The 23,222-nt window shown below is 30.3% G+C and overlaps 5 protein-coding genes and 3 long non-coding RNA genes across 9 annotated transcripts in view; 4 read left to right on the forward strand and 4 right to left on the reverse strand.

Moving 5' to 3' along the window:
- LOC106793617 (probable enoyl-CoA hydratase, mitochondrial) overlaps positions 1 to 1,181 on the forward strand; it is a gene marked incomplete in the record, with an annotated part of 3,245 nt that extends 2,064 nt beyond the window's left edge. The window contains 1 exon segment of the mRNA XM_014760741.1: positions 1,082 to 1,181.
- LOC106793905 lies at positions 356 to 1,550 on the reverse strand. The gene is made up of 3 exons (XM_014761230.1): positions 1,397 to 1,550; positions 998 to 1,295; positions 356 to 835 (listed from the first exon to the last, which is right to left on the reverse strand). The coding sequence occupies exons 2-3, from the start codon at positions 1,275 to 1,277 to the stop codon at positions 462 to 464; spliced, it is 654 nt and encodes a 217-aa protein (XP_014616716.1). The 5' UTR covers positions 1,278 to 1,295; positions 1,397 to 1,550; the 3' UTR covers positions 356 to 461.
- A 375-nt stretch (positions 1,551 to 1,925) lies between these two features.
- Positions 1,926 to 3,619, reverse strand: LOC106793976. Its single transcript, XM_014761356.1, has 2 exons — positions 3,314 to 3,619; positions 1,926 to 3,135 (listed from the first exon to the last, which is right to left on the reverse strand). Exons 1-2 carry the CDS (start codon positions 3,447 to 3,449, stop codon positions 2,633 to 2,635), a joined length of 639 nt encoding a protein of 212 aa, XP_014616842.1. The 5' UTR covers positions 3,450 to 3,619; the 3' UTR covers positions 1,926 to 2,632.
- Positions 3,620 to 3,688: 69 nt separating this feature from the next.
- On the forward strand, positions 3,689 to 7,257 carry LOC106783662. Of its 2 annotated transcripts, XR_001381342.1 has the most exons (4): positions 3,689 to 3,736; positions 3,794 to 3,888; positions 4,098 to 4,191; positions 7,169 to 7,257. It is a non-coding gene; the product is annotated as an uncharacterized LOC106783662 (long non-coding RNA). The 2 variants fall into 2 exon arrangements; XR_001381337.1 differs by lacking the exon at positions 3,689 to 3,736 and having other exon boundaries at positions 3,744 to 3,888.
- LOC106793830 lies at positions 4,617 to 20,174 on the reverse strand. Its single transcript, XM_014761105.1, has 4 exons — positions 19,859 to 20,174; positions 7,200 to 7,689; positions 4,910 to 7,057; positions 4,617 to 4,789 (listed from the first exon to the last, which is right to left on the reverse strand). The coding sequence occupies exons 2-3, from the start codon at positions 7,663 to 7,665 to the stop codon at positions 6,867 to 6,869; spliced, it is 657 nt and encodes a 218-aa protein (XP_014616591.1). The 5' UTR covers positions 7,666 to 7,689; positions 19,859 to 20,174; the 3' UTR covers positions 4,617 to 4,789; positions 4,910 to 6,866.
- LOC106783736 lies at positions 7,805 to 8,817 on the forward strand. The gene is made up of 3 exons (XR_001381346.1): positions 7,805 to 7,955; positions 8,032 to 8,321; positions 8,422 to 8,817. It is a non-coding gene; the product is annotated as an uncharacterized LOC106783736 (long non-coding RNA).
- Positions 13,638 to 16,484, forward strand: LOC106783776. The gene is made up of 4 exons (XR_001381351.1): positions 13,638 to 13,806; positions 14,155 to 14,318; positions 15,225 to 15,254; positions 15,340 to 16,484. It is a non-coding gene; the product is annotated as an uncharacterized LOC106783776 (long non-coding RNA).
- A 600-nt stretch (positions 20,175 to 20,774) lies between the features above and the next one.
- On the reverse strand, positions 20,775 to 23,114 carry LOC106793385 (spindle assembly checkpoint component MAD1-like). Its single transcript, XM_014760693.1, has 6 exons — positions 22,169 to 23,114; positions 21,670 to 22,047; positions 21,558 to 21,639; positions 21,202 to 21,454; positions 20,942 to 21,111; positions 20,775 to 20,859 (listed from the first exon to the last, which is right to left on the reverse strand). Exons 1-6 carry the CDS (start codon positions 22,984 to 22,986, stop codon positions 20,818 to 20,820), a joined length of 1,743 nt encoding a protein of 580 aa, XP_014616179.1. The 5' UTR covers positions 22,987 to 23,114; the 3' UTR covers positions 20,775 to 20,817.
- Positions 23,115 to 23,222: the final 108 nt, after the last annotated feature.

The raw sequence follows: 23,222 nt of genomic DNA on the forward strand, positions 1-23,222 counted from the left end.
ATAAACACTGCTCTATTCTTATTTTAATCCTTAAGTGAATCTAATTATATGATAAATTTAAATTATAATATTACAAATGCGCAATTTTGATAAGTACATCTAAATGAACAGTAGTAAAGTAACTTCATAAATTACATTTATTTCAAATATATGTATATACAGATATTCTGAAAAATAGAAGTATAAAATTTCAAGACAATTACGAAGACAAATATATAGTCTATATGAAAAGAGTAGTTTTAATATATATAATTATATATTATTTATATCTTTTTTAAAATTAAACAACATAAAAAATCTAGTTTTCTTTAAAGATTTGTTCCATATTTGGTAAAGGACGGCATAGTTTCTTTTCTATATATCTACATATATTGACTCATTTGATTAAAATAATAAAGCTTTTTTAAAGAAGTATTACAATGCTCTAACCCACATAAATCCAAGCTTTATGCATTCAATTGTTATTGTAACTGCATTTGAGATTCCCTAAAACTTCTATGCTTCTTGTTCTGTATATTTGCTTCAATAAGGAACAATATGCCTGCTATGAGAGCTAAGCTAGTGCCAATTACAGCCATTGCAAAGGACCATCCAAAATAATTATTTGTATGACCTGGCATCCAATCATCTGTATTTCCCATGCATGCAAATATGATGACAGCTATGGAACCATGGATACCGCTGATGAACGACAAATAACTAATAATTTTAATAAGTAAAATATATCTCTTTTCCGTTGGACGACAGCATAATATAAACAACAACATTAATCCAAATGATACCAAAATAAGTAGAAAACATACTGTGAAAAATAATTGAGTAGCTATTATAAAACCTGTAAGAAATTATTTTTAAAAGAATACCGTACAATTTATTAACATCAAAATATATTAATTGATATTAGACATTTGTATAACACAAAAGAAATATTAGTATGATTTAACTCATATCATCCTAGATAACAAATTTTTAATTCTATACTGTAATATTTACTTACGTGGCAATAAAAACGCTCGAATTTGATCGTATCCTGTAGTAAATGGATCGTAAACCCATCTACAGCCTACAAAAAATTGTTTAGGTGCATCGGCTTCATATGGACTTGGTAAAGACCTAAAGCAATGCACCCAAAGGCCCATTTTCTCAAATTGAGCGCCAAGAATTTTAGGATCACTGACCAACCATTCTGGTGTACCAAATGCTAGACTTATAAAAAACAAAGCCGATACAAGAACCGCGCTACCTACATCACCAGATAAACTTCTTATCTTCTCCATGGTAAATTCAATGTATTCCTATTTTATGAAGACAAAATATAATTCAATAAAATCTATTAGGATTATTTAGTTTCTTAAAAAAAATCAAGTCTTGTTTTCTATTTATAAACATCAATTACCAATTGTTATACAAAATAATACAATTTTGTTGAACATAACCTTATAACTAACAAATTAGTGACGAGTATTGAGTGTAAGTATATGTATATATATATACTTAAGTAAAATTGTCATGAAATACTTATTATTAGATTATTTTTTCAAGTGTGTAATAATTAATTTCAATACGATATATAAAATAATGCAACGTATCTTTTATATATGTAATTAATTTTGATATGCAATACTTATTGGTGCAAAAAACCCTATTTAAATTTTGCATCCTATGATTCATAGTTTTTCATAATCGATGGTAAAAATTACATATAGTAATACAATACATATATATATTATGTACATCAAATTTTGAGGTTAAGTAATTATTAGTATTTTAAAAATTAATTTTATTAAATAATTAATCTTTGATACATGTTACATGATTTAAAAAATATATTATGTACTTATATTTTTTTGGTGGAGACTATAGAAGCTTTATATACAATAGTTTATATTTACAAGTATTACTGCTTTTCTTTTTTTTTTTTTTGTATATAAAAATTAATATTATTACGGACGGAATTAATAATACATGATTTACAGTCTGTAAAATGCAATGAACTTTATCTAAATATTCTCTATAATTTGATGATATATATATAGTCTATATAGTCTTTCTCCTACAACCTCTTAAGATTTAACCCTTTGAATGCTATAAATGCATATATGCATTTGCCAATTGAATGCAAATAATGCAATGTTGTTTTGTGCATTGATAAAATTGTTCTTGTGGTATTTCATTTGAGAGAATAATGATTATTGTTTATTGTTAACTGTACTTAGTATAATCAATTAACTGAACTTATAATAGCAATAAAGTATTCCGTCCTTATGAAGCATTTTAGCTAAAAGTATTTAGCACCCAAAGGGTTAAAGTATATAACCGTGAAAGTGTTTTAAAATATATATATAAATTTAGATGCATAACATGGTACATAAAATGATAAAATAACATTATATTAACATGTATACAATTATTAGTCTTTCTAGTATATCTCCTAGAATAAATGATATATATTTATAAATATATTGCAATTAACTATATCAGATATAGCGATTGCATTTGTGTCTGGACGGATTCTTATTTGTATTTATGCGACGCATATTTTTTGGACACATGTCCTAACATTAAAAATATTTAAATGTAATCTCATCTATGAAAAAAATAGCAAAATTCATTATATGGAAATATGTATATATTAAATAGTAGTGTGAGTTTTTTGTTCTTCATTCAATATTCTTTCTATTTTCTTTTTATATCTACGCCCTTCGATTAAGAACAATATACCAGCTGCAATTGATATGAAGCTACCAACGACTGCTAAAGCGAATGACCAACTAACATCATTGTGCTCCCAATTTGGTAACCAATCGCGACCATCACCCCTGGCACCAAATATTATTACAGAAATAATACCACATAGACCAGATAATGATAAAGATCCACCAGTTGCCCATAAAAGCAGTTGAAACTTTTCATGGTTTCTTGAACAACAAGTATATGTTATAGTTAAAGATCCAGCAATTAACAATAACGTCATACAAAGAGTAAAGAAAAATTGTGTTGCGACAAAGAAGTCAGGAAAAAGAATATCATGAATGATATAATATTCTTCTTCAAAAACCCACCAGCAACCATAAAATCTGGTATCATATAGATGATGAGGATCTTCAAAACCTTGGAAACAAACTTGCCATAAACCTACGGAAAGAAAGTAAACATTTAATATTTATTAATAGTAATTTTTATAGTCTCTGACTCATTATGAATGACACATTCTTTTAATTAATGAGAATTAAATATATAATTCAGAATATTATTAATGAAAATAAAAAATTCATTTTTAAAAGTGATCGAAAAAATGATATAAATTAATTACCTATTTTTCTAAATGTTGGATTCTCTAATTTACCATCAGTTTCAAGCCAATTGGGTGTGGTAAACGCAATAACCACAAATATGAAAGCAATTAGTGTCAATATAACTGCAGCCTTTCCATTACGTGACTTTCCCATTGTGTGTTTAATTGTTACTTAATTATTAAAAATTATTTTAATAATTTATTGTCACGATCGTATTTATTTCATTCGCGTTAATTGTATTTTAAAAGCTTTCGTTTACATAAACATTAAACAGAAAAAACACGAATGACATATATTATATTTTGAAGATGAATGACTCTACCAATGAAATTTTATGTGCATAAGTGGCACCACCTCGTGGAATAAATTTTCAACAATTAATTGCACATAACCGTCAATTTAAATGTAACGTTATAATCTATAATTATTTGAGACTCTACGTAAGTACATATATTTATATAATTTTTGTCAACGGTCTAATCACGTTGGATTCCTAGTTCCCGTCAGATCACTGAAGTTAAACAACATGGGCACGGTTAGTAAATATAGATGGATGGTGATCCGTACGAAGAAATAAAAGACAAAAAAAATGGTAAAAAAACACCTCTTTAGTAGTTTGAATAAATACGAGAAGAATTAATGAAAAACTACACATATTTATATAATTGACATGTTTGCTTTTATTACTTATATTTATTTTGTTTAAAGTAAATACAAGTTATTCGAAATTAGATAAAAATAAAAATATATTATAAGAAATAGGATATGTTGTGATATATAATTAAGTTTTTTTTTCTATAGAATGTATTATAAGTCTTCCCACAAATTCGAGATATTCACGCTGTAACAGATGAAAATGATTATTATATTAAAATCTCCGAATCGGTTGACTAATGTAAGTATTAATAATATTGAATATAAACTTATATATACCTTGGTTTTTGCTTTCTGAAATACGCGGTTTTCCATTTCAAAAACATTTAAAAATTTAGAAACATTATGTTTTGTTTCTACGGCTTTTTTACTATGTATTTAAACATTTCAAGTACAATATTTAAAACAAATTTATTTATAATGTATAATGTTTAAAAATATATGGAAAGATAATACTTACAGTATTTCTAACACATCTGTCCTGAGTTCATTAGAACGCCAATCTTCAGTGGTCGACATATTTATTCTTTCTGATTGTTAGTGATAATGTTTACTATATAATCGGATTGCAAGGGTGAATAATGTTTCTACCAATGACATAGTTAATCTATAGATAACACCACCTTGCGAAATAAATTGGTAACAATTAATTGGGCGTAACCGTCATTTTAAATGTTTGTTTTTATTATTTATGTTTATTTTGTATAAAGTAAATGTTAGTCGAAATTAGATCATAATAGAAACATATTATAACAAATTGAATATATTATAGTATATAATTAATCTTATTCTTCTTGAATATGGGATATAAGTCTTGCAATAAACGTGAGATAATCATCCTGTAACAGACAAAAATGATTATTTATTAATTTACTTGTAATGTGACAAATATTATTTTTTCAATTGGAAGAGATCACTGGTTGCTATATTAATGATATTAAATATAGACTTATATATACCTTGTTATCTGCTGTCAAGAAATAGACATTTTCCATTGCATAGATGTTAAATAGTGTAAACTTATTTGATTTTTCTGCAACCTTCTTGCTACGTATTTAAACAGAATAAACATTTAAGTAGTTATAACATTTCAAGTACAATATTTAAAAAAAGTCTATTTATAATGTGTAATTTTTAGAAATAATACTCTTACACTATATCTAATATTTTTTTCTTAAATTCAGAATTACGCCAATCTTCAGTGGTCGACATATTTATTCTATCTTATTGTTAGTGATAATGTTTACTATATATACGGATTGCAAGAGTGGATGATGTTTCTACTAATGACATAGTTAATCTACAGATAACACCACCTTGCGAAATAAATTGGTAACAATTAATTAGCGTTTTTTTGTTCGGCTGTATTAATTCCTTTATAAAGCTCTAACGAATTTTACGGAAATGAACGCCACAGCATCTAGGACTGAATGGTCTAAACCTATTTGAAGATATCGTCAATACCGATCTTGGCGGAAATAGCAAAGAATAGTAGATATAGAAATAATAGAAAAAAAAATTTACATTAATATCTGACTATATATTAGCGGCGTTCGTACCCCTCCATATTATGAATGACCCCTATAAATGGCGCTCGTACCCACAGATCTATCTCGTGGATGCTGCCTATAGCTGGCATTCGAAACGAAAAGGATGAAAATAAATGATAAGCGATAAATAAATTGTATTTGACAATGAATTAATTAATGTAATGTGGAAGGTGTGAAAAGAAAAATAGTAATTGTATAATTGTATAATTCAATTACTTGTAAAGCTGAAAAAAAAACAACAGATTCATTTTATATAATGAAAAGAGTAATCTGATTAAGAAAGATAGTTAAGAAATTGTTTGAAATTGATTATAAATGTAATATAAATTTGTTTTTTTAAAGCGATGTGTGTTGTAAATATTATATAATTGCAGAAAGCTTTCGTTCCCGCAATTGAAGCTTTCATATTTTAATTTAAAAGATTATTATGATATACTGCATAAGTTTATTCAAGAGCGATGTTGACTAGCTAATACTAATAATATGCACATATACCAAAGTCATGCGTTAGTGTATGTATACGTTTCAAATATATTTATACATATATTTTTCAAAATTCACATATTCACTTGATTTTAGACAACACATTAAGAAAACTATCTATTCTTATAGATACTAAAAACTAATATTTTACATTCGACACTCTCATCTTATTTTTTAATAGTAATAAACATCAAAAATTTGTGTGGTGCTTATTATTATAAGTATATATAATTGATTATGTTTTTATGCAGATTATTAAGAAGTTTCCATAATATACGATATATAAAATATATAGCGTATAAAGTGGTCCATTAAGTTTTTCTTGTATATTGTATACGAGTAGAAAATGTTTGATACTTTTGTATGTTACATTTTATTACTAGATATGATGTATTGTCATGTTGTTCTTCAATTATGTATAATAATACAAGTGATTGTCATTGAGATGAAAAATTGAAGAATTATTGAATAACGAATGTTTAAAATGTTTCTTGATATGCTCTTATTTTATTCAAAATATTACTTTGTGCGTGTACTTGTCTGTACTTTCATTTCTTAAAATAGATTTGATCTCTAATTCAATGCTTTTTATTATAAAGCTTTATTGGAAACTTCTTAAAATCTTACAATAGAAATAAGGAAAAGAGAAAGAGGCAAGAAGAGAGAGGAAGAGAGAGAGGGAGGAGAAAAACAAGGATGAGAAATTCTTTCTCCGAAAGGGAATAGGACTGGACTTCAATGCATATCACAGTTGCAAATCTCTGCTCGAACTACGTCGATACGATGGTAATAAAGGGTGGAAATTAATAAATATTGATATAGAGTTTGTATCCTCGAGTTTGGTCAACGAAACTCTTTAGTTATAATCAAACACGATTGATCCTTATCGTTTATTACGATTTTTCATAGTGAAACGTCTCCAAAAGTTGCCGCTTTTCTTCGGTGGCATTGCTGTTGGAGTATCATAACTATAGCTACATTCATCATCTGTATCTTGGGCACTGGGTGTTTCTCTTGTTGGTGAACCACCGTGTCCAGAATCCCTATCACCATCTGTACCATTTTTTTCTAAACCTATTGAAAATAATAAATAAACAATCAATAAATAAATAAATCTATTAAAAAAATTTAATGTTACATATTATTTTAAAATGATTAACTCTTTTTAATTAAATATGATTACAGTTAAGAAGAAAACAAAATAAGGATGTCTTACCACCACCTGCTCTGAGCATATCAAGAAACGTGCTTTCGGCATTGCCACGCGTGCGTCCCTGTTTTTGAGATGGCGTACCGAAACTGAGACTCTGAATATTGATTTCAGCTTTGAGTTGTTCCGGTGGTATGTCATCGACGCGGAACTCATTAGGATCTTCAACAAAAGCCTGTTGAAGATCACGCATTATCTTCTTGCGTATCGTCTTCTTCATTGAAAGATGTCTCTCCAAATGTTTGACGTCGCTTTCAGTAAGGGTTTTACTGTTGTCCCGTCTTCTGGTCTTCTTTTTCTTACTGTTCTTCGGACTTTCTTCTTCCCCAGAAGTAGAACCTACCGAAACCGCGCTGTCGTGCCCAGCAGCTTTTTCTTCGGCTTGCATACGCGCATTTTCCCATTTATTACCAAAACCAAAGATGTCACGTAAATGAGGTATATTTCGATCGGCTGTCTGTTGTCTTGCCATCTTATTTATCAGATTAGATACGTTCTGAAAATATACAAATGATATTTACAATTATATTTTGAATAATAAATCAATGTTTCAATAAATTGTTAAATCCAAAAGAAAAAGATTTATATTAATTATATACAAATATTTTTTAGTCAATTTATCCTCATGGATCATCCATCAATCAAATCCGAGTCTACCTAACTACCTACCTACCTATCATCACCGATATTTCCTGTTTCTATCAAACACGTTCCTAGAATCAACACAATTTGAAAACGCAAATGACGACATGTCTATCATCGGTGAGTCCTTCTTACATTTAGAAAAAGATTGATTATTGAAATAAATGTTTATAATTTTAGAAGAAATATTTTCCAGATATTACCTAAGCCACCATCCAAAAAATATCCCTGCCTGTCGTCTAAGTTCTCACCACTAGCTCTTATATACAACACGAACAATTCCGCAAACCAGCTGACCGAACAAACGCGCACGTATCGTTAGATAACCGCAAAAAGAAGGGGCTACGTGAAAGGACTCTTGCTCGGCTGATCTCCTGGAAGCACCGTTCGTTTATCCGCTTGCTGTCGTTTCGCCGTACGGAGGCGAACTCGTTGCCAGGCAGCCCCGAACGAACGGGCTCTCGAGTTCTTTCCAGGTTTATCCAGGTAGTGATAGACGACAAGAGAGTACATCTCAACATGTCCTATTTTATCCAAACCTCCTTCCCTTCTTGCTCACCTTCCTTACATCTTTTTTATTTTCTAGCTTTATCTTCCAAGTACCAAGTTCGTTATGGTATAATCAAGACATTTGACGACGACGACGAAGAAAATGATGATAATGATGATGATGATGATGATGGCGTTGATGAGAAAACAATGATGATTTCTAGCGTTAAGTCAGAGAAGCTGTTCTCTTCTGTCTTTCAACTTTGAAACCGGTACGGTCAAGCGACATATGGGATGATGAACCGCTTTTTATTACGTTTCATGCACCTACAAAAAGTCTACCTAGCTTTATTTTCAATGATCATTTTATCTAGTTAATTACGTGGACGGTGCAGGTACATATATTATATAATACAATACCTCTCTCTTTACTCGTACGTAAGGAAAATTTGTTAAATCTTATTATATTTGAAGAAATCTTTTCAAGAATAAATATTTGCGGAAATGATTTCGGGTAGATTTATTATATTGAAAGAAACGAATTAAATCCTTTTTACTTTTTTGTTTCTTTTTATTTTCTTGGGGACTATCATACATACATTCGTTTTCTATAATTTGCTATTATTCGTGAAAGGTCGGAAACAAATTCGATGGGTTGATATTAGCGCTATTTGCGAAGGTGCTTTACTACATCCGAGGTTAAACCTTTCACAATTGTTGAAGAGTGACTCTCGACTTGGTTACAAGCCAGATTATATATGTGTATGTATATATATCATGTAGCTTGTAATATGCACGTTCTTTCAGAATTTATCCATATTTTTTTCCTTATGAAAAGAAAAAAAAAAAAGAAATTATCCGGTATGACTGGTTCCATCGAACGAGTATTACTATATCTCTACGAATATACGTAATTCTGACAACATCGCGAGCGGTTATTAAAAATGTGATATCGAAAAAAATGGTCCAATATGGATGAAAGTTCAGTATTGATGAATTTTCTTTTAACATAAGTAAAGTAAATTTTTGTTTTTTGTCCCAACTATTTGATTAATAAACAATCTTTATATGTATTGCATATATGCTTGAATTAAAGAATAAGAATACATAATAGAGAAATATATAGATATGTTTAAACGATAAAGAATAAACAAATTAATTAAAAACTGATTTGGAAGAATGATAAGAAAAATAAAACGCTGGGTTTAGTGTGCCAACCTGTCTGACAACAATCGTCTTGATCTACTGCCGGATTGATATCCTCTTCCAAACAAGAAAACTATGGATGAATTTATTGCAATTTCAAAAATCCCTGTATAAAACAAACAAAAAAATATAATAATCAGTTAGTACTTACGACGAATTATAGTTTTCACTCGAAAAGAGAAGAAAGTCTGTTATGAATAAAACTTTTTTTCACACGGGGTGAGATCTATCACCGAATGTACACTGCGAATGAAGGACCATTTCTTATATTTATTTATTGATTTATTTTCCCTTTGAAAGAACACACAAGAAAAAACTTGTTAATAAATTCTTGCATTTCCATTTACAGTTTGCACGAGTTATTTTTACGTTGATCGTCCTTGGTCAGGAGATACGTATCGTCTTTTACCGTTCAAGGCCAGCGAATTGACGGAAACTAAGCGCAAAAAAAGGAAGAAAAGAATAGGAAGTAATGGCAAGAAAAAGGATGTTGATATATGTAAGGAACGAACGCGAAAGAACAATCCGAACACTTTGAACGTCGTCGCACGACTGAACAGCCATTCGAGACTTTCACTTGGAGGTACCGTGAAGAGAACGTCGTCGTCGTCAGCGTGCTCTTCGTCGTCGAGGAACGTATAAACCCTTCTTTCCTTTTTTTAAACTTCTCTCTCACCTCGCCACAATTTGGTTATCGACGCCCACACTCTCCGTAAACTGAATCACGATCGAGTTCTCTCAGTGCACGAGTAAATCCTTCACGGAGGTTGTTGTTGATACGTTACTCGAACTACTTGCTTGCTCTTCCGAGTTTTATTTCAAATCAAGAAATGTTAAATGTTAATGACCAACCGTTTCAAGCTAATTCGAATGAATTCATCATTTTTTTATTTGGAACAATAACGAAGAATGCTATCTTTTTCTTGTTTTTCTTTTTTTTTTTAATACTTTTATAAATTTCATAAGTAACTTAATAGGGTATGCTAACGAGTTAGTGTTGGAAGTTAAAGATCAAATGTATTTAACATTTTGATATTGGAAAATATTGTAGGAATGAATTTTTCTTTTTCGAAATTTTTATTAACTCGTTATGATTAATTATTGATCAATTGAATCAAGAAAATTCTTATTTCGAGGAGAAACATCCGTCTTCTTATTCTTTCCACGAGTTTAAATCAAGATAAGAAACGTTTGAAAGTTAAACGATATGAAACGGAAGCGGCTGGTGAATCCTTACGTAAAACTTTTTCTATTTTTTTTCTTTCTCCATCATTTTCTAGTACAAAATTCATGTTGATATATTAAGAAATCTTTGTACATATATATGTATTCCATAAATATATATATTATTCTGATGCAGGCGAAGAGAAGTGAAACAAAGGAGAAGAGAAGCCTCTCTCCTTCGTGTTCATCGTGATAGTCCAGTAATCGACGCGTAATCGAAGCAGGTTTTAACCAGGCGTCTACCTCTCCTGGCATAATCTGACTTTCCATCGTTATACAGTTACTCGAGGGTGAAAGGTGAACCCTAGCTCCCTTCCATCTCTTGCCGACAAGAGTCCTGAATTCATAAAGTGAATCGACGAAGGAAAGATCGTCTTCCTTCCTGTTTTTAGTATCAATCAAAAATCAATTTCTTTCTTTTTTTAAAGAAAATAAACATACAAAATTAACTTAATAATATTAGATACAATATGAAAATCAGGAAATATTTTTTGAAGAATCTTGACCAACAAACTAGCCTTGCGCTCTTTTCAAGTAACGATCTTATCTTGTGTAGAATAATAAAAGACTTCACAACATGTCCCTGAAAAGTAGAAAATCAAAATCTAACTTCTCTTTAATCTATCTCTTACTATTCGATCAACGTATATAACATTCGTTATTCTTATTTCTTTTTCTTTGATTTTTTTTCAGGTATACATGTACTATGCCCGACGAAAGTGACATCATATTCTCTTCACGAACCAGTTCTCATTGACTCTTAATACCGGTTTTCTTCGATGGAACCTTCGCAGTATTCTACACTCTTGACGGCGTTGTTGTTCATCGGGTGAGGTCGTAACCTTAGGAGCTCGTATATTTTACGTACGAACGATTACGAACACATGTATATAGTATATCTATACTCCAATTAACCAACCCTTTTTACACGATCAAATTATCATTTATAATAACAATATTAATTTGCAGGAAATTAGGCAAGGTAACTAAAGAAATGGCCATTACTCAAAGAGAGTGCAACGAATTTGTAGAAAATCGATGAAACGACGTTGGTTATTTATTTCTCATCGAATCGCTTTCTCCATTAAAAATCTTTCTTTATTCTTCATGAACGAAGAAACAACAACATTACCGTATGTATGAAACAATGCCCTCTCCGTTTTGTTTTCAGTTTGTAAGGCGGCTCGTGTATACGCTAGACCGAGCAGAAACCTCAAGCTGCATTACATAAGAGAAAAGTGTAACCAACCCTTTTCCTCCACCTCCACTTCCATTTCTACCTACACCTCCACCTCTACCTTCTCTTCTTCTTCTTCTTCTTCTTCCTTTTTTATACACTTCTTATTCTTTTTCTACTTGGGCAGCGTGTTTGTTATCGGATCTGCGTATCGTGGGCGTCCAGACGAATTTAACGCAAGTCGAACACTTTCACAGAAGCAACACGTTGAAATATCCATAGACAAGTTAAATATTATAAGAATCTAATCATATTATGATAATATTGTAATAGATCATTAAACTCCAAGAGAGAGACAATAAGATTTAGAAAGTATTACAAATTAAATTGTGATAGAGTAAGGTAATTATGGTTCCTTTTACTTAATTGATTATTTTATTTTTTCTTTGAGAGAGGGGGTGGATTTCTTTTTTGTTAAATTTCATATTTGATAACACTTAACATCTTGTTATATACTTCTTTGCATTTACTAAATACTTTCGACTTCGATGATAAATTAACTTTTCTCTTTTTCTTTTCCTCAAATGATGTATTATCTATTGTGATTGGTTTGATTATCTTCTCTCTTTCTTTCATATTTTCATTGAAAATATCCTCCTCTCGGTATTTGATATAAATTTGATTCGCAATTAATGCCAATCCATAGAGCTCTTTCTTACATTGGAGAAAATTCTCTCTCGATTTCGTTTCTCTTTTCAATCTAGCAAAGTTGAGAATCATTTCTTACAAGTGGTTTATGATGAATCTCTCTCTCTCTCTCTCTTTCTTTATATCTTTCTAATCCCAATTGTGTGCGACTTTCGCGTCTATTAATTTTCTTTTTTAAGATAAAATCACACACAAATCCTTCCAAATGAACGAATTACTCGTTTCTATCTTCGAACGTGTGAAAGTAAAATATGACAGTAGACATCAAATTTATATACTGTGGGTGTTCTTCCTCTGTAATCTTCCTTTCTTTTGATCTTATCTAATTTCATTTCTGTTGAGATCAATTTTATAACGATCAAATGAGCATATGTTTTGATTCATTTGCTATTTTTTATTCTTTTTTTTGTTAGGAAGTATACGAAGATATCCGATGATCTTAGCAATGGTTACTTTCACACGAAATGGAGTGAGTCGTTTGCGGTCGAGAGAGTTGGATCTTCAAAAGGAAAAGATAGAACCTTAAGAAGACGAGGATGCGGTGTACCAAAAGAGAAGAAGAAGAAGAAGAAGATGATGATGATGAAAAAGATGATGATGAAGAAGAAGAAGAAGAAGAAAAATAAGAAGTTGTCTTTGTGATATATAATTCAATGCTCGACCATCGAACGGTAATATCTCTGTCTGCAGACGTAGACACTTATATACATACGTTTATTTATCTTTTACATTTGCATACTTTTCTCGTTAATTATTATTCTAGACGTTCGAAAGAATAAAATAGATGACTAAGTTGTTTTACATAGGACGTTAAAACAAAGTAGAAGACTACCTTCAAGTAATTTTCCTTCGAGGATTCATCTCTCTCGTTTCACGACCTCTTTCTTTCTTTTAACTTCTTATCTTGTATTTTGGTATAAATATTAAAGTAAGTATTAAATGTTATAAGAAAATTTCTAAAAAAATATATATTTAAATATATATTATAATACTTGCTTTATATTAATAGACCTAAGAAGAAATATTGTTCTGCACGAACGCTTAGCGAGTCTATAATTTTCTCGTTTTAAAGCGATTGTCACTGTTTGTTCCAATTGAATGGGTTGACGTTCCCAATGTGATTTATTATTTGAAACTGTCGATATAAAATCCACTATCCCCGTACATGTAAGTATATACCTCGTTCTAGAATATTCAGAATAAAAAATGCTTGAAATGGTATATACATTCGAATATAACACGTTTATAGCAACGAACTTGATTAGATTTAATCTATGAACTCGTTGACAAAAAGGAAAGAAAAAACTGAAAAAAAAATAGGAAAGAAAAAATCGTGTGATCGATAAAACGTTATTTAAGAGTAAAGTTACTAAAAACTCGTTTCTTTTTTCTTATCTTTATTTTTCTTTTTCTCTTTCTTTTTTTCGTGATTCGAATCAAGTGTATACGACCGAGAAATAAATATATATATATGTATAAATTATATATACATAGACATCTTTTTCTTTTGCACAGACATCGGATACTATATACTGGATGTTGTGCGAAACCGTTATGCAACCTGCAGTACGTAAGCTGACGGTCTTTGCTCGCCTGGATTCCAGTTGGCCTGTCCTCTTATATTGTGTCCTGCGTATAAGTAAGAACATTCAGGACAACAGGATGAAGAAGTACGATGTGTAAGATATCTTCCCTATAAAGAGATCATAAATGATCTTTCTTTTTTTTTTCTTTTTTATTTTATTTTATATTTCATTGAAAATAAAATCACGTTGAAAGTCCAATTATCTTTAAAATCAACCGGAAGTACTTACACAGTATTTCTTTATTGCTAAATGTTAAAGATTTTTATCGGATTACCGAGTTCTTATCCGTAAGAACATTTTCTCTCTCTCTCTCCCTCTCTTTTTACAAACGGAAACGCATCGAAACGTACCCATCGAAAACAACGAGGGAACACATATACAGATTTGTTTGATTATTTAGAAGGCAGTCATTGGAACAAAGAGAAACTGCCGGTCACATCGGGATCTTGGGTAACTCGGTTGGATTTCGTAATAAACACATACATACATATACACATATATTAAGGCGAATAGGGTTCCATGGTTATACGAAGTGTATCGTACTTATACGTATATATATACGCATAGGGTGTTCCTTTCGTACAAAGGTATCGATTCCACGTAGAATAAATAAGAAATGTAAAATTCAATCTTAATGAAATACTAAATAAATTTTTGTGCAAACAAGATTTGATACGGGCAAAATTGTATAGTATATTATTTATTTATTTTTTTTATATGGGTAAATAAAATTATATAATATGGTGTTTATAATAGTAATTAAAAGGACACCTTGTGTGTTAAGGTATCGAACTGTCGAGAGATTAGAAACATTGCGTGGGCGACGTAAACGGGTTATATTCAGGATCGAATGTTGCATTGTGAAAATCGTTCCTTTCGCATGCTGCTCGAACTAACTGCCATGCTTTATGTTCTCTTTATCTTTCTCTCAGTAATTCAATTCAAACAATTTTTAAATGTTTCTTTAAATCTATTTTATGTATGTATACACATTTGCAGGTGCATAGATTGAAGATTCTAAAATCAATGGTAAGTATAATACGTTATTCGTTTTGTCTACTTTTCAATTTTTTCCTATTGAAAGTAAGTGATGTTCCACTCCCGTTATTTTTAGATGACGTTCATAACTCGTGCCGAGGAAAAGAAAGGAAGATGTTCTTCCATTGATTTTATGAGAGAGATTCGATCTCGCTGAGGTAGTAATAATAAGTAAGTAAGGTGAAGAGTCGTCGTCAAGTAATACACAACAACCAAGGTGATCCAGTGCGAAAGCGAGAGGCCTTTCTGAGGGACTCCCAGAAGAAAGGAAAGATTGACGGAAGGAAGACAGAGTCTGAAGAGCAAGAAGAAGAAGAAGAAGATAAAAACAGGAATGAAAGTAGAAAAGAAAAGAAAAATACTTATGAAACCTTCGAAGAGACAATGAACTAGTAATAAAAGTTAAAAGGGATGACGGGGACCTGCATTATCGACTATCAAATATATATACATATACAAAAGTAATAATATCTTTCTTCATGAATTGAAATAACGAATGGTCGAACAAAAGTCAGGATGACCGGTCCTAATAATAACATTTCATACGAAGAAAGTCAAGATAATCATCGAGTATCAAATGAAATTATATGTCTGACAATGTTCCCTGATTCCTGTCACGTGATTGAAATCATTTCTTCTTTAACATAATAATTATTTTCTCTCAGAGATTTTTTTCAGTTAAATCAAAGCTTCGGTGGTCAGTATTCCCTTAAACAAAGTGTGCGCTTTAATCTTATCTAAAACTTGTCATAAGCACAGTGGTAGTATAACGAAGATTAATTGGATTTAAAGATGATTATCGTGACACTACCGAAATCTCAGTTAATTTTCTCTGGGAGGGAGATTTTGTATGTCTTTCTGTACGATCTGACACGCTTTGTTCACTGTAAATACATGCATACACATACAGTATATACGTGTGTTTCTTTCTTTCTCTTTTTGTGTTATTATTCATGGGTATACGTGAGTGCAACAAAGAAGGAGACAGTGAATATGACAAAGCAAAAAGGGAAGCAAAAGAGAAAGAGGAAGAGAGGAAAAGAGAAAATGAGAGAGAAGAGACAAGCTAAAGAGGGATCATGGTGGTCGATGACGCCGGCAACGTCAGAAGATGTCGGCATCGTTGTTGTTGGTTCCCGGCTCGTGGGAGCGCCGCTTTAACCGCCTATTTCTCCCGCCACGTTATAACGCTGCATGAAGCCGTCTCGCCGTCTCGCGTAAATACTGTGCGGACGGCGGTATATATATATATATATATATATATACAATACATATACATAAACATACATATACATATAGAAATGCAAAGTAATAATAAAAATATATTAACACTCTGCACTTCTTGGGTGCCGCTATTGTGCCATTAATATCTTTTAGAAAAGAGGTTTAAACTTTCCAATTTTAAAATTAATTGAATTTATTGCAAAAATATAATTAAATGTAATCTAAAATAAAATGTAAATATTATCTTTTACAGGTAATGTCATTGTTACAGAAATATTGAAATGAAGTAAATTGTAGTTACTGAAAAAGTAGATTTTGTTTTATACGTCAATACTTTGAATGAAAAGCCATTGTCCTTTCTATACAATGATGCCTTCGTTGAGTTCAGTGAACAGTGGAAACAGACTACTGGCTAGGTAAATAGACTTGGCAAACTTTATTTTGGCCTTGTCTCGTTGAAGAAAATCCTTTATTTTATAGTTCTCTCTTCCCAGTATATTTCTTTCTTTCTCTTTTTTTTGTTATTTGCAGATCAGAATACAGCTTTGTGTAGTTTGAGAAATAATATGTTGATATATATATGTTGAATGTATATAACGAGCAATGAACTTTCTCAACCTTCGAGATCCTGAACCATGAGACCATTTTTCCCTTTCATCGAGTAAAATGTATTTTTAGTCGTCTGTTCTTCGACGCCGTACAAAAGGAAGGAAAGAGTGCAAAAGTAACTTTATTTTGAAAAACAAAAACGACTTGTGCCCGAGGAATGCTTGAACCAGTATGGACTATTTCTATCCTGCAGTTGCTGTCTCTCTCTCTCTCTCTCTTTCCCTCTCTCTCTCTCTCTCTCCCTATCTCTTTTATATTTTATTTGATATTTAAAAATATATTATATCATGGTATACCTTTTCTTTGAAAATAAAAAATAAAACTCATCTTCTTCTAAAATTTGCAAAGAATTTATTCGAATTTATTCTATTTACATATCTTATTTCAGATATAATATCGAGTACATTTAAAAGGAGAAAAAACATTAAATCGTACCAATAACATAATCAACGCTTATTCGATGCAACCCCTCGATATACACGTGATGATTCATCACTGATCGTTCTCAAGTAATTTCCGATTCACTTATAAGCGATCTGAGAGAAGCCATAGAAAATGAGGAAAAATATATGCGACTTTTTAAAAAAAAAAAAACACATGAAGGTTCTATATTTCATTAAAATATCTATTGCAACAGATCGATGTAACTGTTACCACTACTACTTCGATTACTATACAATAATATTCTAACTTAGGGCTTTTGAAACTTTTATGGACCGAGATCCAACTTTCGAAAATGATAATTTTTCGCGAATCCACTTGAGATTGTAATTTGCTGTCGAGAGAGTGTTGATTAATGGGCAATTCAAAATTCATTTGATTTAAATCTGAGAGATGAGAAAAAATTCAATAAAAATAGTAATTCTCATATTATCTTTAATTGAATCGACTTTGAATAGTTCATCCGACGATTCTCGATAAGTAAAACTCTACTAATGAACGAATTAAGTATTCTCATATTTTAATATTTACGCACTTCATTAATGGGTTGTTGTTATTTCACATTGTGGGAATTTCTATTGCAACTTTAAAGAGAATATAAAAGTGAATACGAAGAAATAAATGATAGAAATTATACATATATTCCATACACAACACACATATGAAATAAAATAATATAATATAATATATAATATATAGAAATAAATATGATATATATATATATATAAATTATATAGAATATTCCACTTATATTCTATATATGGAAACATAGTTTTAATCATTTATTTCTTCGCGCGCGCGTATCCATTTATAAATATATTTTTTTATCTTTTTTCAGATAGCAGAGATTGTAAAGAAAAAAAAACTGTAAAAAAGAAAAATAAATTCAAGGATGCTTATGTAGAAATTTTTTGCTAGCAAATTACGAACAAACGTGAAATAGAATACGTATCGTCCAACTCATCGATTGCAGCATAAAGAAGAAGGAAAATATCTGTCATTAATTAGAAAAAGAAAAGTGTTCTTTCTTTTTTTTAATTAGCAATACATAAGATGAACGCGTCTTGAGGTAAAAAGATGCAGGTCAATCGTATGGAATTCTAATAATGAACATTTTTTTCAACGCAATTTATCTATTACAAGTATCCTGGATCGTAAATATCAAAGTTCAAGTAATCGTTCGTTCCAACCGAGCTTTTTTTAATTACACGTCGCTGATTTTATTATTTTATGGAAGTAAAGTAAGGTGTATACGTGTGTATATTAGTTAAAGTTAAAACACAATAAGTTTACTCTTATTGCAGAAGATAGAAAAGAGGTATCCTATATAAGCGTAAAGCATCGAAGAAAGGGTCTGAAATGACCCGTTAAGTATAGTAAATCAAAATTGCTAGTGATATAATTAATTAATATTATGGCATCCGCGGCCTGTGTGACTGATCTATCGATCCAACATAGAACACTTATGTTGCACTCGGTTGACCTCTCTAACTATTGCTCTGACCTTTTTCTAAAGGTTGTATTATGATATTATTTTTAACAAAGAAAGTTCAATGAAGATATTAAAAAAAAATTTAATTAAATAAAGAACGTATGTGTGAACGCATCGGATAACAATATTATTATAAGAAAAATAGCAAGATTATCTGGATAAAAAAATTTCTCATAATCTCACATTCGTAAAACTTTTTTATACATAGGTACATAAAAAAAAGAAATAAATCTTGTCTATTATATACAAAAATAAGAAAGAAATATATAGCATATAATAAATCTTTTAAAGTTTTGCAAGAAGCGGATATTAAAGAATTTTATTTACAAATCGAATAATATCGAAGTTATTTCCTCGTTTAAATGAGACGTTACACGAGCTCTGCAAAATATTTTCTTGCATAGGTGAAACATCATCCGCGATCAACCTCGATTCATTTCCTTCGAAGGATAAAATGTTGTGTCAGGATTTTGAAATGTATTCAACAACAGGATCGCTCCAATTTCATTGCAACACACGATTTCTAACAGACATCATTTATATTGCATTGAAGCAATTTGTAAAAGCAAAACAGGAAGACAATAATTAAGTATATACATACATTAATATAATGTGTCAATATTTAATCAAAATTATTTAAACAATAATATTTATTTCTTTTTTTTTCAGGATTCGATGTTTATCTTTACAACACGCTCAGAAAATTCAAATTTAAGAAAATTGAATTAAACTACGACAAAATTTGATCTGACACTAAAGAATATTTTCAAGAATATTTATAATTTATTAACAATGTTCATAATTGTTTAATCGATAATCAAAAACTTACCTATGGGTACAGTGATGAATCTTGAAAGCCCGCGCTTCTTTTTCTTTTTCTTCTTATGTGATTGAATGTTTAGCTACTAGTATGAATCAAAATGAAATAACACTGACATACTTAAAAATAAATAAAATTACTTATTATTAAATAACAATTGATTGAAAATGTATTAATTGATTGAATATTTCAGGTAAATAATAAAGAAGTTGATAAAGTGCATCAATGATACGTCATATGAGGAAATTCGTTAGAACCTTTCTACACGGAGAAGGTTCGTAGAACACTAAAGAAGAAGGAGAGAACTGAGCGTGACTATGGCACATCAATGGAGTACGCCGGTAATCACCCCCACGCATCGGACCATTGCGCATCCGTTATACGCACGTGCATATCGGCTTGCTCCGATGAATTCTAGCAAAGGTAGACTCTCATTGATCGAAGCTCATCAAAAGCCATGAATTTTTACATCTAGTCATATGAAATATAGGTATATGGACATATACCTGACGACGTACGTCAAACTTTATACTATAATCTTCTTTTTTACTCCAAACGAGACACTTTATTATGTGTCAGTGAAATGCAATAATATAAGTAAAAAAAATCTAGATAACACAAAAAGATATACAATTCATTTTCTACTTAGAAAATGTATAAATCTATTTTTACAAATCAGATCTTTTTCTTGACCTATATACTCGATTGGTGATCTTTTATAATTGATTGATTTTATAATTGATGCATTATGTAATTATTATGGTGATATATGGAGGATATATGGAGTTTGAAAGATTTACTATTTGTCAGTTAGTTACAATAATATTAATACAAAATATATATATGTATGTAAATACTATAAGAAGATACGAAAATTAATTTTTTTTACTAAGGAAACATACAAATCATTTTTATAAACTATTCAATATTTTTCTTGATCTACATAAAATTTGTTGTTATAGTAATCGTTATCTCGCTTCGATTGGTGATTTTTGTAATCGTCGTATCACCTATAATTTGTAAATTATTTATTATAATGATATTAAGATTAATTGGAAAATTAATAGATGATGATAATCAAGAGACTCTCACCGTCTTCGCGTCTTCGAGGCTCATAGGAACGTATTTCTCGTTAATTATCTGTACCAAATTACTACGAACTTGATAAAAATTATATTGATCTTTGAGCCAGTGTCTTATTGTAGCTAGTTTCTCATAAAGTTCAATGTACGGATTTTCTTTCGTTAATTCAACACTCGTATCTATAAATGAAAAATAATGAAATATAAAAAATCAAATCGAAATACGCGTAGCATTTAAAAAAATTATATTTAAAAAGAAAGTCACTTTACCAGGACGAGTATAATTAGCAATATTTGGAAATTCGAGAGGTTTGAACAAAATTGGTTCGAATTTTTTCATATAAGGAGTATCATTAAAACGAAGCCCAGCAACAAGTTTCGAGATTTGTTTCTGCAGACGATACATTTGTTTAATATCAAATCTCGAAAATTTATCTTCGTTAAAATCTGTTGTCTTATCAGTTCTCGAGGATCTATGAAACGCGTGTGATTTCGTTCGTTTCTTTTTCCGTTTATTTTGCTGCTGAGAAATTAGAAAAATAATAAAATGTTAAATGTTTACTGTAAAAATCAATAGGAAAACATTGAAAAAGAAGAGAAAATTATTTTTATAATTTTATCAATACCACTCGTAGATTGTTATCCGCCTGAAAACGATTATTATTAGAAGACATCATTGCAATTGAATCTTTATCTTTATCAGATAATTTTATTCTTTTATCCTCTTTATTTCTTTGCTCGTTCTTTTCAAGAATTATTTTTTCATTTGGAGGATTATCCGTTTTGTTACTATCATTTATCAAGGTTAAATTTGACGATCGACGATTATTCTTTGACGTGGCCAACGATTCTGACTTATCATTCTTAAAAGAATCTGTTGCGTTATCATTTTTCGTTGCTATTGGACGGCGTTTATATCTTTTTCTACGATTTCGAAAAAACGTTTCTGCCTGTTTAGATGATCTCAAAAGTTGAACGGGTGTTATGTCGCTTACGTCTCCGTTAATACTTTCGATCGTTTTAACGTAATTCGATAATTCTTTGTTAAGCCCGATTTCACATTCGCTGGTATTTTCTATTAATTTAGGTGGTACTAACTCGACTATTTGTTTTTCACTGGAACATACAAAAAATATAAATTTATTAAAAAGTTTACATTTTTATAAATTGGATTGGTTAATAAGTAATGTTACGATTCCTTATTTTTAAAATTAGTGAAAATGAATTATTCTTATACCTTGAGTATTCTGTTTCTTGTCGTTCACGTATAAAATCCTTGTTTAATACAATATCAACTTTCTTTACGCCAGATCTCATGCTATCTTCAATTTTCTCTTCCTCTTCCTCCAAATTAGACGACTCATTATTCGTCCCTCTTAGATCATCGTTAGACTTCATCGTTGACAATGTCGTACTCGATGCTTCTTCGAAAGTATCATTGACATAGTTCGCCGCTTGTTCAACAGGCAACGATTCATATTCTTCTATTTCCGATAGAATTTTTGAATTACTATATTCACTATCAATTAGTGAATTTTCTACGATGATCTCTTTATTGTCGTCTTTCATTTTTAGAACTTCTTTTTCTAATATTTCTTCTTTACTTTCTTCGATTTCAATGCTTTCATTTTGATCCGTTTGAGAAACTTCCTTTTCTTCTGATTTCGTTGAAATATTCTCATTGGTTTCGATCACCGAAAATGAGGAGTTATTATACAATTCTTCGTTTATGTTTTCCGCCGATTTTGTTTGTATATCAACTACTATAGTCGATGAAACTTTATCTTTTATTGTAGACCGTGACGTATCTTCTTCTTTCTCCTCTTTTTCCACTTCTATATGCGTTTTAGGCATTCTCACGTCAAGTTTAGATTTTAAAGGTATTTTTATATTATTTAATTTTTGTTTATTTTTCATAGAATATTCCACTGATGGACTTGTTATTGTGCTTTCAGTACTTGAGTTCATCGCATACCTTTCCTCCGTTCTCATTTTATATTTTTTATCGATTTCTTTCAAACGCATTAGCGCTGCAGCTGCCTTGGAATGCAACATTTTTTTCTAAGTACACGTAGAAATTTAATACGTAAATGAATGAATTAGGTATGATCAACTTCAAATTTGTATATTTGAAGGGTTCCTCGATTAAAATAATACTGACGCCATAATGCTTCTACAAGTACGTAACTATGGTAACATGTTATGCTCGAAATGACAACAGAAATAGTATTCTAACTCTGTAGTTTTGTTATAAAATAAATAAAAAATGTTCAACGATATTTAAATATTTA

This window comes from Polistes canadensis, unplaced genomic scaffold (assembly GCF_001313835.1).
Source record: "Polistes canadensis isolate GaletaPanama2010 unplaced genomic scaffold, ASM131383v1 scaffold_0, whole genome shotgun sequence".
Lineage (NCBI taxonomy): Eukaryota > Metazoa > Arthropoda > Insecta > Hymenoptera > Vespidae > Polistes > Polistes canadensis.

Bases quoted from the DNA above. Each gene is read 5' to 3' on its own strand.
- LOC106793905 (XM_014761230.1), bottom strand. From the start codon at position 1,277: ATGGAGAAGATAAGAAGTTTATCTGGTGATGTAGGTAGCGCGGTTCTT. The intron at 836-997 runs GTAAGTAAATAT...AATTTCTTACAG, and splicing joins TCGAGCGTTTTTATTGCCAC to GTTTTATAATAGCTACTCAA.
- LOC106793976 (XM_014761356.1), bottom strand. From the start codon at position 3,449: ATGGGAAAGTCACGTAATGGAAAGGCTGCAGTTATATTGACACTAATT. The intron at 3,136-3,313 runs GTAATTAATTTA...TTCTTTCCGTAG, and splicing joins TCCAACATTTAGAAAAATAG to GTTTATGGCAAGTTTGTTTC.
- LOC106793830 (XM_014761105.1), bottom strand. From the start codon at position 7,665: ATGGCAAGACAACAGACAGCCGATCGAAATATACCTCATTTACGTGAC. The intron at 7,058-7,199 runs GTAAGACATCCT...TATTTTCAATAG, and splicing joins TATGCTCAGAGCAGGTGGTG to GTTTAGAAAAAAATGGTACA.
- LOC106793385 (XM_014760693.1), bottom strand. From the start codon at position 22,986: ATGTTGCATTCCAAGGCAGCTGCAGCGCTAATGCGTTTGAAAGAAATC. The intron at 21,640-21,669 runs GCAAAGAAATAA...TAAAAGAATAAA, and splicing joins ATAATTCTTGAAAAGAACGA to ATTATCTGATAAAGATAAAG. The intron at 20,860-20,941 runs GTGAGAGTCTCT...TACAAATTATAG, and splicing joins GCCTCGAAGACGCGAAGACG to GTGATACGACGATTACAAAA.